We start from the raw sequence: 17,595 nt of genomic DNA, 5'->3' as shown, positions 1-17,595 counted from the left end.
TGGCGATGCTGCAAAATGGTAAGAAACTCCTACACTTGGGTACACTGGCTGATTTGCACAGACAAAAACTGTCAATAATGAATGCGACGTGAATTTTGCTTTGTTTAATCGCAGCGGAAATAAAACTAATAAAATTTCATTATGAATATGTACAGAACAGTTATCAAAATGAATGAAATCAAATATTTGGGTAAATCGTAATTGATTCTTTTAAAATAGGAAATTAATATGAAAATATATTTCAAAACGAGGATAAATATAATTCATTTTCAAGAATGGAAATAATAAAACTATTTTGGTTGAGTGAATGAATTCAGTTGATGACGTTAAATTTGTATTTGATAAATAACAGGTTATATATAAATTATATTTTACTACGCATTATTTTATTACGGAATTTTTATTAAAAAATAATTTGGGTCTACAAAATCACTGTTTAGAGCAATAAAAAATGACCATCATTGATCACATAGTTTTATTCACAGTTTTCTCTATTCCTTAATACTTTATGGATGAAAACCTGTAGCTAGCTATTTCTTTAATTATGTAGAATGTATTATATATTCTAAACAATTCGCAAATTTTTAGCTTACTTTTACTTTCTAAAATTGGCAAGAGACAATTAATGTGTATTATTGATGCGAAAACTACTATTAACGCTACACAACTAAAGCTTGACTCCTATAAGAAACCATAAGTTTTTTCAAAATATTGAAAACAAACACAAAAAGAATCATTTTCGTCTAAAATTCATACCAAAAATGGCAGGTACCTGTAGTTTCGCATCAACCTCCATTTTTTTCAATTCAAATATAGTCGAGTACTAATGTAAAAAAATCATAATATTACATTTTTTAAGGTATGAAATATCTTTCAAGCTATTTTGGATTTAGCTGATTTATTTGTTGAATAACAGTAATAAAACAGAAAACTGAAAATTGTTCAAATGACCTCCATAAACAATACAATCAACCTACTAATAATTATAACCCATCTATGAATTGGAAATACATTTTGTTTCTAAATAACACTTTTTGTACAACGATCTAAAAAATTTTTACATTTCTGCATTTCTATTAATGTATGAATCTGTTTTTTGAAAAATTTTGTGTCTATCCGTCATAAAACAATTTCATTTATTGGAATAGTAATTGAGATCAAAATTTGAACAATTACTTCCAACATAAATTCCCGAGAATGTTGCTGCTGATCAGAAACATTATCTTCTATGGTTCTACGGAGGTAGATTTGCAGCCATCTTATGTACAACAGTCGTTTAAAAGCGATTACTGATCCGGACAAAATAATATATTTCAAACAATGGAAATTTACAGTTATATTTGTAGAAAAAGTGTTGTTTGTACCTCGTGTATAAAGTGTGCCACATTCGAGAAAATTTTTAGCATAGACCTGCTGCTGATACTCTCATGTACCATGAAGAAAACATTACCCATATACTTCATACAAAAATAACTATTTGCTTTGATTTTATATAGAAATAATAATCAATAAATCCTAGTCAGGTTTTTAATAGCTCGCTAATATTAAGTTACCTTTCAGTATATACGGATAAATACGGCTTGTAACTTTCGATATTATCTTTAAGGTCATGCATCTAGTTTTATATATGGATATTATCATATTTAGTAATTTAGCTGCTTGATTGAATAAAAGTTTTACAAGCCTATGTTGGTCTTCTCCTTTTTCTGCAATCATATTCAATTATATTTTTATGAGTTATTTGTTCAAAAATTGCAATATTTTTCTAACCTTCTCGTTGTCCCGTTTTGCCATCGGGTTACTGCTGTCAGTGCTCCACTTTACCTTTGAATTCTTGGAGCACTAGTACTACAGGCACAAGGTCGCCTCGAATATTATTATAATTGAACTTAACTGAACCTAATGCAAAAGTAGAAACAAGGGTTGTAGCCAGAAGGTTATAGAAAGAAATTATGCCATTGAAGAAAAATTGGAGAAAACGATCATGGTGATAGTTGAACAACAATTCTTGAATGAAGAGTATTTCTCTGAATATTCCCAAAATAATTAAGCTCGACCTTCGACCACAAAGTGTTAATAATATTTATAAGCACTCCCTGTAGTAATCCAATTTTCCACATCGCAATAATTTTTTGGTGGCGTATTACATTAGATTGCGGCATAATAATACACTCCGTCTCGAATTTTAACTGCCGGGGCTCCTCGGGATTGGGAAAAGTTAGAAGTCAGCACTTGATCAAAGCCCCCTAAGATTTCGCCACACCCTCGATCGTTACTCGAGCGGAACGTTTGCCATCTAAGTAAGCGGCTTTTTTACTGTACCCTTTGAAGACCGTTTCCCCAGAGTTAGTTATTATCCTTCAGACAATGATGATGTTATTCATGCTGTACAAATTTATCCGGACAAACATATTTTCGGGTACATAACAAAAATTGCATTTTTCGTACTTCACGTTCCAGTCAAAAGAAAATATGGAATTTAATTTTGACGTAGAATGGATATACAACAACGAGACAATTCAACATCATTTTTTGTAGATTACAAATGGTAATTTTATCAATATTCATGTATCGTATCATTAATCATCAAATATGTTTTTTGGAAATAAGTTTTATGAAATAGAAATATTTTCCATAGAATCAATAAATTCAGAGAATGAAAAAATATCTACAACATATTAAATAATAAACTACGTATGTAGAGTGACTTTTATTCATTGGTAAATTTCTTTTGGCTGAAAAATCTTCTAATTTGCGGAAAAGAAATTTTAAACATTAGACTCTAACAAATCATTCAACGCCAAAAAAACAATAAAAATTCGCAATTATATCTCCTAGAGAATTGGGTAACATCTACCCCGCTTGGGAGAAATTGTTTTCTTGCTGTTATCCTAATTTTTCATTTCTCGTACATTGCATATTTTTCCATTCAATTTAATTGGATTCAAGTTTTCATTATGGTTAATTTCAGTTAAAAATAAAGATATTTTCACGAGATTCTCATACATTTTTCTTTAGTTTATTTTACTCTGTGATATTTCTGTTCTCGAAGAAAAATTGAAATATGATGATTCCTAAAATAATAAAGTCATTAGTGAATCTTCAAATGCAATAAAAACTGAATGGAAGGAAAGCGGAAAAAGAAGTAATTTTCTCTCCATAATAACCAAAACTTAGGAAAATGATATTTGCCGTGCAGATATATTCACAAAAAGAGAACAGTTGATCTCAACATAAACTTGGAAAAACAATTTCTGAATCTCTGCCGTTCTAATTGCGATAACATAAAAACACCGCGCGCCAACCTATTGTTTGGAGTAGTCTTCCGCTGTTTCTACTCAGCATGGCGTCATGTCCGTTTCCGGTAGGACCCCGCGCCTCCCGCTGCTTTGGACCAGAATTTATCATTTGTTTCATCGTACAAGCCAAGATGACATTAACCATTAAGAGTTTAGTTAAAAAAAAGACCGATAAATTGTGATTCATGTATAAGGTTAAGTGGTCGCCAATTTATATATGTAGGTCTATTGTCTCCTTTCCTATAAGTTTTTTTGTGAAAATTATAGCCGTGGATTTATTATTAAAGATGAATGAAAAAAGATAAAGAATAAAAAGTAACGTTTGAGGAGTTAGTAAGATCGTTTTCGTGAAAAATATCGGAAAAAAGATTCATTTATTGTGATATCTTCATCACTGACATTTACTACACTTTTTCAGATAGAATTATTAAATAGACGAGCCTTATTTGTACCCGATAATTTTCTGTCACTGATTGTAATTTTTTCTGATAATCCTGAAATTCTGTTTATCAGTCTCTCGAGTCATGATATACGGGGTTATAATAAATTTAATATCATTAATATTAGGAGTACTGGAACGTTTCTGGCAAGTATAATGTCTAATAAATGATCTGATACCAAATTGTCTGCTAGTGAAATCATTAAATTTGAAGATGATACCATGAAGATTTTGCAAATTTCAGATTATCCTGTCCCGCATATTAGGTACCTGTTGCCAACATAAATGAGAGAAATAAATTATCTGATTAAGAATGGTGTATCCAGCTGAGAATCTTATTGAAATATTAGCGATCATCAGTTAAGGTCATCGTGTCAGAGCTCCTGAATGATGTTTGAAATTTTTAAAAATCTTCGAACAAATTCCTTATCAGGTTCAACGGTTGATAAAACATTACAATTTAATAAATCTAGGATTATTAAAAAATTGCGAAAAAGAGAAAAGCTGGTCAATTATATACAGAACAGAAAATATTGAAAATTGGACAACTACTCTTATAAGATTCGAGGATGGTACTTGGTCTGAGCTAGAGATGGCTTAAAAAATATCACTGTATTAAAAATTACACAATCTATACAGCACATGTTTCAAGTTTGAAGACGTTATGTTGTTTAGTATTTGTTTGGCAGCTATCAATAGTGAACGTTTTCAGTAAATTCGTTAACATGGAAAAAATTGATCATCGTTATGTGATACAATACTTTTATTTGAAGGACCTTAGCCCAACCAATATAAAAGCTGAACTAGATTCTACTCTGGGTGAGACTGCTCCTCCGTTAGCAACGATAAAATATAGGGTAGCAGAGTTTAAACGAGGCCGTACGACCTACGAAGACCAGCATTGCAGTGGTCGATCAAATGAGTTCCTGACTCCAGAAATGTTGAAAAAAATCCACAAAGCGGCACTAGATGTTTGTCTACTGAAAGAGTGAGAGTTAGCAGACGTAGTAGGCATTTCAAAAAGTGCAGAAAATGGCATATATAACGTACTTTTTGTTTTGAACGTAATCATTTATTCCATACATTTTTTCAACCCTGTCTGATCTTTTGAATAATTTTCATACAATTTTCCAAACGGTACATAACATAAATTTTTCTATGTTGATCTAAAGAATTATCTCTTCATTATTAAGAAAATTTCAAAACTTCACTTTTACAATAAGGACAAAAAACATGATCCAAATTTGAATTAGTTCAACGTTTATTAATTCATAAAATATTGTTTGTTAAATTTTTATACAAATACAAATACACTTCCTAAATTACTACTGATATAAATACGAGTGGCTTTTAAGGCAGCAATGGTACTCATATTAGTGATATCTTTGAACTTACCACACGTGGTTTCTAAACAAAATCTATTTATTATCTCATGATTTATTATTACATTTCGATTTTATTTTTATCCAATTCTATTTATTCATTTCAATAATGTAGATTGGAATCACTCTAGTTTTAAAAACCATATACTTATTCCAAAATTATCATTGTATTAAGATTATTAGTATAATATACACTAATGTAATCTGTTGAAAGTGAACATGATCTTTAGCCAATTCATTACATTATCACATTGTACCCAACGGAGAATAAACAGAATCCCATCTGTTATTTTATTAATCAGAAGACTACTGCTGTGATATGTTATAATGGACAACCCCGATGGGACAACCGGTCAAATTAAATGTGTCAAATCAGCCCCTTGCACGCCTGGCCTACGCGATGTTATCTACGCGCATACATATAGGGGGTGGGTATGATTTCTGCGCGATTGTTTCAAATGGATTGTGTTGAGTGGCTCTTTATGTTCACTTCGATTATCAGACTGGATTGGGCGAACGCTATTTTATAAATTAACCCTTAATATTTATTGCTCAAATTGGGGAAATATTTTTAACGTACATTGTTTGAATAATTATGAGAGTAGAAGAAAATTACTTTATTTGTTTTGGATATTCTAGAAAATTAGAACAAATTTTTCTATTAATTTCACATCCACCCAACTATAATTAGAGTAAGTTTTGTTTAACTAGTAAAAATACGAGGGTTGCTAATTAAGTTTTGAGGTATAGCTCTGTTATGAATATGTCCAATCTGACAATCCCGTCATGTAGTTTGACATTTTCAATGGTGAACTCAACTACAGGATGCAGGATGAATTTCATGAAGATCGTCCAAAATCCACTGATGTACGTTAACTTATATTATAAGATGTTCATGTGACATACCGTGAGATTGAGCCATATTTGGGCATTAGTTCCACTCGCATATATTCAATATAATATGATCATTTGGCTTTCAAAAAGATTTGTATGCGATTGTTATCGCTCAAAAAAAGCTCGTGTCGATTGGTGCAAAGAAATACTGAGAAAAATCAATCGCGGTGCTTCAAAAGACATCTATAAGATCGTGACAGGCAACAGATGAATCAATGCATATAAACCAGAAATTAAACATCAATCAATTATATGGGTCTTTCAAGAATAGCCAAATCCAGCAAAATTTGTTCGCGCACGAAGCACTTCTAAGCTAATGATCGCTTGTTTTTTCGGTATATCTGGACATGTCGCCACCGTTCCGTAGAAAGGTTGATTCTGGTACACTAGCATTTGTTTGTCAGAAAAAATCAAGGGAAACTAATCGCAGGAGACGAATCATTTGCCTCCACCACAATACAAGCTCTAACATAGCAGTTAAAAAAAATTTGGAACAGTCAAATAATTCGTCATCCGCCATACAGTCCATATTTGACTTCCAATGATGACTTCTTATTACATAATGCAAGCAAAAATGTATTGATCTCAATGGAGAATATTTTGGAAAACATTAAAGTTATATCTAATTCTAAATATTTGTTTCTATTTATCTATCTCAAAACATGAGTTGCCACCCTCGTATTGAGTGTCCTATCAATTGCATCATTTAGAAAAGTGTTTTCTGTTTCACAGAATCTTAAAAATTTCATACATTTTCAAGCATCTACAGTGTTGCCCCTATATTTCCATTTTGTACAATTATTAATACATTGGTTAAAATTTTCCTTGATGCTATCTTGAGTAAAATTGATGATAATTTAAAATATGTGTATAAATAGTCACATACGATATTTATATTAAAGGGAGATAATTCAGCTTATACAAGAATGTAATAAGTACATTTTGGTAATGTATCTCATGGTGAGTTAATGGAAATACTAATTTATCTATTACTGATAGAAATGTCAAGTACACTTACCTATTAATTGAAGATACACTAGGTACATTGTCTTGGGAACAAATTCCTTCTGCAAGGAGCCTATCACGAATTTCCCAGGCAAACATAGTAGGGTTTTCCCTTTTGTAATTTGCTATAGCATCTACCACTGGAGGAGTTGCAACTTTTGGTTTTGAACCGCCGATTACACCGGCCTTAAAACTACCCGTTTCATAATACCTGCAAAAAAACACAAAAATTATTGAGAAGTTGGTATCAGAGAATATGTTTCATGAGAAATATAAAGTATCAGATCATATTAGCAACACATGGTTACAAGAACAGTCATGTTTTCACTGATGTGCATAACAAATATCTTCAATAATTCAATATCAGCACCGATAAACGTACGTACAGAAATTACAGAAAAATTATGAAACTTTCCAAGAAAATAGCACAAAGTCAAGTTAAGTAATGCTTAAATGACAATTCTAGTTAAGAAAATTTTTACCAAAGCTGAATAAGAATTGGAAAATACTATATTTATGATCCAATATATATTGTACAATTTTCAATTGATGAACTCACATGTAGTGAGGTAGTTTTCTAAGAGATTTGGAATACAAATAAAAAAACTTGAGTAAACCAATTTTCGTATATTATCCACTTTTCCTTTCACGGGTTTAACCATTTATCAATCAATTTTTAAATGAGATGAGGTACCGTATGAACTGGGACTAGAAAGATTTTCATATCTCTAATCACCATTACAGTACATTCAAATATGAATATAAAGAACTAACTGACTTTATTTCAAACAACCGAGTAGCCCTCGAACCAAATAACTGTTACAATAGACTAGCCCATTGGTTTTCTGTTCAAAAATGTAAAGTATTTAATTTTGATTTTATTATAAATAAGAACGCTTTACTTATTAATTGAGTATATTGAGATATAAAACCCTCGTATCTAAAGTATTTCAATTAAACATTTATAACGCTTCGTATAGTTGGCAATTTGTAAAACATATTTGTATAAATAGTGAAAATTGAACGGTGATGAGATACGGTCCTCTTCATGAATTTATGACTCAATTCGGTCGGGCCCTTCTAATCCCATCCCGGATAATCTTTGTTTGCAAAAATATTGTAATGTTTTTCTTTCTATGCGTGAGGTTACAGAGACACTGTCTCTTACGTTCTCATTTTACTTAAATACTTTACCCAACCCTTATAATATGAGTCACTTATTACTATCACTTAAGTAACTTAAATAATCTCTTTAAGTTCTTCAATTATTTTCTATTTCGATCTGTTCACTACGACTATTCATTTTAAACTGAATTAAACTGCGCTACAGAAGCTCTAGAAAATGAAGAAACAAAGCAAATTAATAAATAGACCTTCCTAGAAATAATTCAAAATAAACAATGTAAATAAACCGCCTGTTATAATGAAAAGTTATATAAAAAATAAGCATCAGAGGTGGCGTGTCCCCCGAATCTTAGAATTCCACTAAATACAAACAGGGCCGGCTCCAGGGTGGAGACGCGTCCGTGACTCTATCCCCTCCTTAGATGGAAGTTCCTCCTTGAGCTCTTGGATAGCTGGGATTGGATAGTCAAATCGGCAACTAGCCTTTTCCTGAACCTTCCCGATCATATGGAAATAACAGGACACCGTCTTCACCAAGTACTAATTATGGGGTGGATATTATTTAATAGTTTTATTACCTTGGTTTTTCCCGGGTGAAGAAATATTTTAGAATATTGTCACTCGAACTATTTTTCTTTTTCTAATCACCACGCTTCTATTTCTAATGAAATCGCAACGCATAAATAGTTACTTTGAAAAGTAGTCAGTCAGTTTTCGTCAACCTAACAAAACCAGCTAGTAACCGCGACTGTTTAACCGAACAGACCGTTCAAATATTCAATACCGTTAAAGTTATATCCCTAACTATCTTTATAATTGAATTAATAAAATAAGTTGATTAGAAACATTTTCTTTTTCTCAAAGAAATAATTTTATTTCATTATACTTTTATTTATTTGAAAATTTCTACGCTATGTGAATCACGTCAAGAGATATTTGAAAGCTAATGAATGTAGATATTAATATTATTTGGAGGGGTAATAGAAGAAAAATGCATTTTGAAATATGCAAAATATTCATCGTATCTTGAGTGTAACATTTCCAGTGTACATTGAATAGAATAAGTTAAAAACTACCAATGTAATTTTGAATATCCAAGGATATTTTCGGAGTTGATGAACAAAAATTGATGATGAAAATGGAATGGATATATCCTTAAATACACAGAAACTACAAGTAGCTGGTAGTTAGGTAAGTAAAATATATGTAATGCGGATCCTGATACTTGATTAGAAATTTGTGTAATATATTATTTATGTTATGAATACATGCCAATGGAATCCCATTTCTGCAGTTAGTCTACGTTTACTTCACCTGCATATTTGCCCTCGCACTCAATGTCCTAAAGTGAAAGTTTGGCATGGTATAATTGTACCATTTTTTGAGTCGAAACTAACTGAGTTTGGACTTTTCATAAAAAGTGTATACCCGATTCAAGACGTATTTTCTTGATAATGTTAACACAGCAGATATTGATACTAATGTCTGATTTCAACAAGATTACACTTGCACCAACAGTACGGGCTTATCTCAATAAAAGTTTTCCGCATCGATGAATGTGGCGAATTTGAATAGCTACATCGTTCTCGCAATTTTCCATCGCTGGATTTCTTATACGGCTATTATATACCAGAGTAAATCGACTATTATTGATAATTCAAAACACCGAATAACGCAAGAAATTAATCAAACAATCGTAGTGATGTTGCGAAACGTTATTAAAGGATTTCAACATCGTGTATTTTTTTGACAAGAAATAAACAATTCCAAGTTTAGTTATAAGACTTAGAATTTTATTATTATAGTAAATATTATCGTATTCGATGATTGTTACCACCCTTTTTATACAAACTCAATAATAAACAATTGATTTCTCAATATTACAGTGCAAAAAAAATAAAACCTGCCAATTTTATGAATAGTAAATTACAAATCCTTTTGGTATCATAGGCTATCTATTTGGGTAGTTGTTACTTTTAGTAGTTTAAGGCGCAGGTGAGTTTTCTATGCTAAATTTGAAGTTTTAATAAATAAATATTCCGAATCCTCAGTTATTTGAATAAATGAATTTATCTTTCACATAAGAACCTCACCGTATAAAAATGTCTGTTAAGTATAATAAGAGTTATACACATTCATTAAACCAAGTGAATGTCTAATATTATTTAAGAAATGATGAAATAAGTGAGTTTATCGCCACAATGAACTGAAAATCCAACGTTACAAAGAAATATGAGCAACCGAAGTGAAATAGTTTGGCCATTGTGAAGTGTTGGAGGACGGTAGCTTAATGCAGTTGTCATGTAATTTTTTGACGACACGTGTCAGTACACTCCGTTGTCCCATACATTTTCCAAAGTACTAATCTAATAAATTTACGGTTTTAATTTATTAAAACGCTTTCGGTCTTCAGTAAATGTTTGTAATTCTGTCAAACAACTAAATAAGTTAATCTGTGTAATGTACATCGAGCGTAGACAATTGCAAGCTAAATAAAAAAGAACAATAAATAAATACGTTTTATGTTTCGTATCAAGACATTAAAGTAATATGGTGGTTAGCTTCTAACTGCTTTTTTTCTCCTGTGTCTTATTATTCATTCAACCACGAAGATTCAATATTTTGTTGATTAATATTAAATATAAGAAAAATTGTAAAATTTGATGCTTGTGTTGTAAGAATAATGGATAGAATGGTGAATATTTTAATGAATTATATTATAATGAATAATAAAGCACTTTCCAGTTAGCTCCGCAATTATATTGCGGTGAGATAGAACACATTGTTTAGTTTATATAGTTTATATATAGTTTAGTATATATATTCGAATAATGTAAAAGAAAAGAACTTAATATCTGAATATGGATAGGAAAATAGTTGTATTGAAATAATATCCTAATCTATTGATTGTTGAATAAAACAATACCATTATCATCAAACAAACCAAAATATATATAAAAGTGCTTGGAATGAGATTGTCTGGATACAAAATAAATGATTTGATGAATTATATTATCATAAAACACACAGAAATATGATTAATAACTGATACAATTGAATTATGGGTAATTTTTGTTGCGGGGTGGTTAATGCTAAAATAGATTACCATCATGGTGAACCCACACATAACTCAATCCAATTTCGGTTGTAATTCAGTTATTCTATATTAACTGAAATGATGTCATAAAGGGGTCTGTATAGTCTCTGGGGATTATATCATATTTTGTATAGGGTTGCTATGAAAAGATCATATTTCTGCTGACATTTTACAGATTTTTATCAACGTCTGAATTTCACTCTGTGAAATTTAAATGTATAATAACAATTTTAAGTAACTCTAACCACTTAAATTATGAAAAAAACCGAGGAAAATTTACCTGAATATTATCTTGAAACTGTTCCCATAAAATGATTCCCTATCTTTGAAAATTACCTAATGACAACGGATATTGCTAAAGATCTGGGATTATAATTTACTGTAACTTATCTAGAAATGTTTTAGAAAATCCATGCTCTTGTTGTTGACGATCCTTGATTAATGAATGAATGTTGCAACGGAATGGGCATGCAATATTTTGCTGGAGAGTTTGGAAAGATTTCTGTTATATGATATAACTTAATGCTAATCAAGGAGGTTCATATTATATGGATACTGAACACACTGTTTATACAACCCGTACATCAAAAGTCTTAATAGTGAATGGTGAATAGTATAGAAAACTTAGATACACCATTATATCCCAGAAATCAAAATACAATTGAACTTATTCGAGTAAAGTACTCCCACGTAAGCAAAAACTATTTTTTTTGTTGGAAAATCAATAAGGTCGTGACGACAGTGTTTCAAGTTTCCAATGTTGTGATTAGTTTTATTGATTATTTAGCAGTTAACGGTAAACGTGACACGACAATATTATATAGCCTCATGTGCCATATTCGACAAATGATGGAAAACGCATATTTTGATGAACTTCTGGAATATAAAGTTTTATATGGCTTGAATAGAAGCGGAAAATGAGCACATTGATTATAGTAAGAAGATTATGATGAAAAATAAAAGATTTTTTACATTAAAGTAGCTTTCTAATTGAAAAGGCTTTCTTTCTTAAAACTACAGTAAACAGAAATATGATAAACTAGTTTTGAGACAAAATACATAGTTAATCAATAACTTGAATAATTTTAATACTCAATAGAAACATTGCTCATAGCTTTCAGAATAACACAATAATATATATTATTTGCAGCTATATTAAAATTACAATTTCAGTTGAGTTGTGAAGTGATGAAATTTTTGTGTTGGGAATAAAGTTCATGTGCGTTTGCTAGTATGAGTTCAACACAGATCAAAAATTATGATTTGTGTATCATTATTTGAAATGTAGTGAATATTCAAAGTGAATCACTTTGAAAGATATGAAATTTTCAGCAAAAAGTGTGATCAATTGAATGTACTGAGTAAACTGTACTACAATTCATTCGAAATAAACAGAAAATGAATCCATTCAACGGAATTTGATAAGAGCTGGTATATTATTCATACACAATATTTGAGCCAACACTCAAATTTAGTATTTTCACAGATAAATTTGCACTACAATAAATTCAATTTCAAATACAGAATTCACCGTCGATCAATAAGTCTTTGGTCAAAAAAGATTATTGACAAAGTTTCCATCTATTTCCTTGAAGGTCGCACAATCATTCCAATGTTTCGCGCCTTTTTTTACAGAGAGTTCTTTCTGTTCGAAGATATGCTTTTGAAGCGCTTTATCCACTTGTGACATCATGTAAAATGGTGTAAACACTTCCTAATCTTATCCATGTTAAGTCTATAATTTACTATTTTTCTATTTTCTGGTATAATCGCAATTTTTGGACCTCCATCCATTCAAATTCCATAAAAAATTCAACTCATACTCCAGAACGTTTGTTATATTTCAACAAAAGCTTTGGTGATATACGTACAACGATTTCATAAGGGGTAAGAACATAGAATTCAATAACCTCGTCAATGTACCTGAATCAGTTTTCGTTTTGTAGAACTCGGATTATTGGTATACAACTATCTACAGTAGCATTTACATAATAAAAACGAAAGAATTGATTACAGATCATTTTCCAGAAGTAATAGTACACTTTCTATGGAAAAGCTACATATCACTAGCTTTGCTGTAGTTAATGCGATCTCTATCTTGCCTCAAAGACCTCAAAACGCTTAATAAGACCATCCAAATGTACTGTAGTAATGCTCAGTTCAAAAACTGGTATCATTAAAGTTTATCGAAAATCAAATTCTTTCTACTACAATATATTTTATCGCTTCATAGAAAAATATTGATCAATGTTAAGAATAAAAGAACCATATTGGAGATTGACGTTAGTTATGAGATTCATTTAATTCACTATCACAAAACACAGATGAGGTGAACTGACAAAAATGGAGCAATATAAACGGACAAAATGATAGATGGTGCTCAAACTCAACGTGATTATAAAGTTGTCCTATGCTAACTTAGCTTTTAAATGGGATTTTTTGAATATAGGTACATATAATATTCAGTTTCAATATTATGCGATAGAGTACTTTATAAAAATCATGATGATTTTTACAAGAGGTAGATGATGAAATGAATTGGTGGGCATTATGAGTAGTTTGTAACCATTTAAAACCACAGTGAAAAACGTTTATCAAATTATTCAATGTCGAATATCAACCTTGATTTATATTCAATATAATTATTGTTTAACAATCAAAGTTATTTGGCAAGAGCAATAAAAAACAATACTGATTTAGAAATATTGGCAAAATGTAATGATCTGTTCGATTTTTAAATTTGTTTCAATGTTCTAAGTGAATTTCACAGCTACTCAAATTTATTTCACGCCAGTTATTTAACTTTCTAATTTTTTGCGGTTTCAAACCGCTTATCGAGAAAATGAAAAAATATACAAGTGTTTTTCAGAAACTTTAATTATTAGAATAATTAAAATATGATATATTCGAATGAATAGTTAAAATTCCACGAGAAGAGTTTTGAGGTAAATTTCATAAGATCTATTTCTTTGATTCTTAATTTACATTCATATGATAATACTTATGAAGTTATTACAAATTAACAAAACAAATATGGTTTTCTGAAAGATACGTTTCTTCTGTAATGCTTCAAAAAAGTAGTAGTTTACTTGAAATACATATGGAAAATATATAGGAAAGTGGTGTCAATAGTGCAGTTTTTATCAGTTCTATGTAATTTAATTTCACTTAAATATTAGGAGATTCTGAATATTTCCATCAATTTCTTACTATATATAAAATATTTTTTGTTTCTGTCATATTGATGATCGGGGATAAATATATAACATAATTTGTAACATTAGTATTATTCCACTGTTGTTGAGTTATTCAATAAACTATTCGATATAACATTTTCTGTACAGTTACTCACCTCAAGTATTTTGTGATATTTAAATGAAGTAATTCCTATAAACCACGTTCACAATAAGTATTAAAATGTATATTTATTCCCTGTTTCTCATCTACAGTATCTACCGTCCCATAAAACATCTCAAACAATAGTGGACATACGTTCATTTTTTGCCGAAGAGCCGCGAAACAACTACAGATGATAAATGCGAGGTCCCCATGTGGTCCTTGGTCATATAAAATAATAAAGTTCATCTTTTTTGGAAGCGAGCACTAAAAAACGGGAAAACATTACCAGCAGGTCGCATGATCGCGTTAGCCATTCCTGCTGAGTGGGGCCGGATAGAGAAAACCGGCAACAAGGGTGGTAAAGTTGATTTCTGTGACTCGAAATGAAATCATAGCAATAAAAAGGAAGCGGGTAGATTTAGAGGAAGTTCCTTAGGATTCTTAGATACGAAAAATATGTATCAAAGTTTGTTGATATGTGACAAATGTAGATATTAGAATTATATTTTTCACTTTGTTGAAAGAAGTAGAAGGAGCTATGTAACAAGCACGTGAATCATTATATTAATGGAACCAACACTTTACGTGACTATTAATCAAGATTGAATAAGATTAGAAATTATGAAAGAAAAGGGAAAGGAGATAATAAACAAAGTGAAAGAAAAAAGTAGAAGTTCTTAAAGTAATTTTGAGTTACGAGAATAATAACCAGAATAGATCATTCAAAGTAATAAGAGAACCAACATAAATATATGAGAATGTTTATATAGTTATTCAATAAATTTTGTCTTGCCCTATACTCCTCTATCGGATATACTCAAATTGGAAGTCGTACAATAAAGCCTACTATTAACTACCAATTAAGATCAATACGATTTTGCATACGTTTGAATCAATTGTCGAAGCATTATTTCCATTTCCAATGGGGTTCTTCCAAACATGTGAACACATTAATCGCTTCTTGAGTTGTAGAAAAACATTAACCTAGTTATTCATCGTTGACCTGCGGAAATAAGAAGAAATCATTGGATACCGAACAAGGATTGTACGGCGGATAACCTATTAATTCGATGTTGTGACTGTTCAAAAACGTTTTTTTGTTAACTGATATGTCAGAGTTGGCATTGTCGTGGTGGAAAATGATTCGTCTTCGGCGATTGGTTTGCCTGATTTCTTCGTACACTTCCGGCAAACAAATGCTGGTGTACCATTCGGAATTAACCGTTCTACGATGCTCTAATGGAACGGTATTGACATTTCTTTTTCTTTTCTTCTTTTCTCTTCTTTGTCAGCATTTCTTTGCACCAATCATCTCGTATCGTTTTATTGAAATTCCGAGGTAAATACATTGATTCTAATACCATGTTTTTAATAATGTTTTCAAGATATCTACTAATATGTTTCCATCATATATTAATTTTTCTTTCGAAAATGCTCCCAAGGAGGATATATATATATATATATATATATATATATATATATATATACAGTATACTACGGGGGCTCCAAATCTCTCCAAATCTGCCATTGCCATCATAAAGTTTAACATTTTAATGGTTAACGTACTCAGAACGTGTTGTTTTATATATATATATATATATATATATATATATATATATATATATATATATATATATATATATATATATATATATAGCTTATAATTTATAATGTTTCGAATGTATCTCTAAAACTGCTGAAATTGAGGATTTGCTGGCATATAATATGTAGAGAGAATCTAAGAAGTCAATGGAATGAATGAAATTGAACTGAACTAAAAGCATTTTTGTGGTTCTCTTGTAGTTTCGCCATAAGCTTATAAAAAAAAATTACAAATTATTAAATCGATTAAAGAGCAACATATTACAAGTAAAGACGTGATAAGGTACTCATTCTTGTCAAATCAATCAATTAAACTTTTCCCGGTTGTTCGTGTTGCCATGGAAATTTTAAACAACGCCTATTTAGCAAGTTGGATAAACAAACAATGCAGCAGACTTAAACTAACTAAAATAAAGAATTTAAATATATATTCCATGGAAAGGTGGTTTAAGAATAGATTCACACTTTTTTGTAATGTTATCTTAAATGATTTTGATTAAATTTGTTCAGATGTTTTGTGGTCGAATCAAAAACTTAATAATGTCATGCTTCCGATTATTGGAAGTAGATCAAATTTTAACACAATAACTTCCTTGACTTTGTTAGCACTAAAGTTGAATATTTCACAATATCTCTTGAATATCTTTGATAAGATAATGTCTGATATATAACGGAAAGACTAATCGGCATCTTTATCTAATAACTAAATGTCAAATTTATTTTATACACTACAGACCATTCACCTGTTTGTATAAGATCATATTACGTTTAGTTCTTTGTTTACCTTCAATGTCTGATGTCGAAACGCGCATCAGACAGTGTAATTATAAGACTGGGAGTAGTAGTGATTTGATTTAATTTCCTACCATCAACTTCTTCAAAGAACATACTAGTACAAATGTAGCAAAACCGACAACAATTGTGTGAAAAAAAACTATCACCAAACTCCTTTATATTAAGTAAATTTGTGCATTAGTAAATGCTTAGATTTATAGATTTTTAAGATGCTTCAACTTTGGTTATTAAATTTTTGTTTTTGTAAAAAAAATTCCGAAAACCGAACCCATGTTCTTATAATATCATATATAAACTATAACAACATTACGATTATTTTATGGAATTGGGTTTAAGTTGGCGCAAAGAATCTTTTCTAATATATCCCAATTAAGGAATTGTATAATTATGATATTTTTACCCACACACACACGGTATAAAACCAATGTAAGGTACATAAATCATTACCGATATTAATTACCACTTTTGTCGTACAACCAAAAACATCGTCGTAACACCAACATTACAAACATTCGTAAGCAATTCATCCATCTGTAACGGCGACTAATTATTGTATGTTCTAAGAAATAGTAAGAAATTAAACGAGCCTAAAGATAATTACAATTCGCGAGCATTATA

The 17,595-nt window shown here is 30.5% G+C and overlaps 1 protein-coding gene across 6 annotated transcripts in view; it reads right to left on the bottom strand.

The window, feature by feature from the left end:
* Positions 1 to 17,595, bottom strand: part of LOC130904013 (paired box protein Pax-5) — a 265,691-nt gene that overhangs the window by 58,658 nt on the left and 189,438 nt on the right. For all 6 annotated transcript variants that reach the window (XM_057816498.1, XM_057816500.1, XM_057816501.1 and 3 more), the window contains one exon: positions 7,033 to 7,230. In XM_057816498.1, coding sequence (XP_057672481.1) covers positions 7,033 to 7,230 — 198 coding nt within the window. The remainder of the gene's footprint in view (positions 1 to 7,032; positions 7,231 to 17,595) is intronic.

This window comes from Diorhabda carinulata, chromosome 2 (genome assembly GCF_026250575.1).
Source record: "Diorhabda carinulata isolate Delta chromosome 2, icDioCari1.1, whole genome shotgun sequence".
Classification (NCBI taxonomy): domain Eukaryota; kingdom Metazoa; phylum Arthropoda; class Insecta; order Coleoptera; family Chrysomelidae; genus Diorhabda; species Diorhabda carinulata.
Note: the sequence above shows the minus strand (reverse complement) of the source record. Positions and strands in the feature narration are given on the sequence as shown.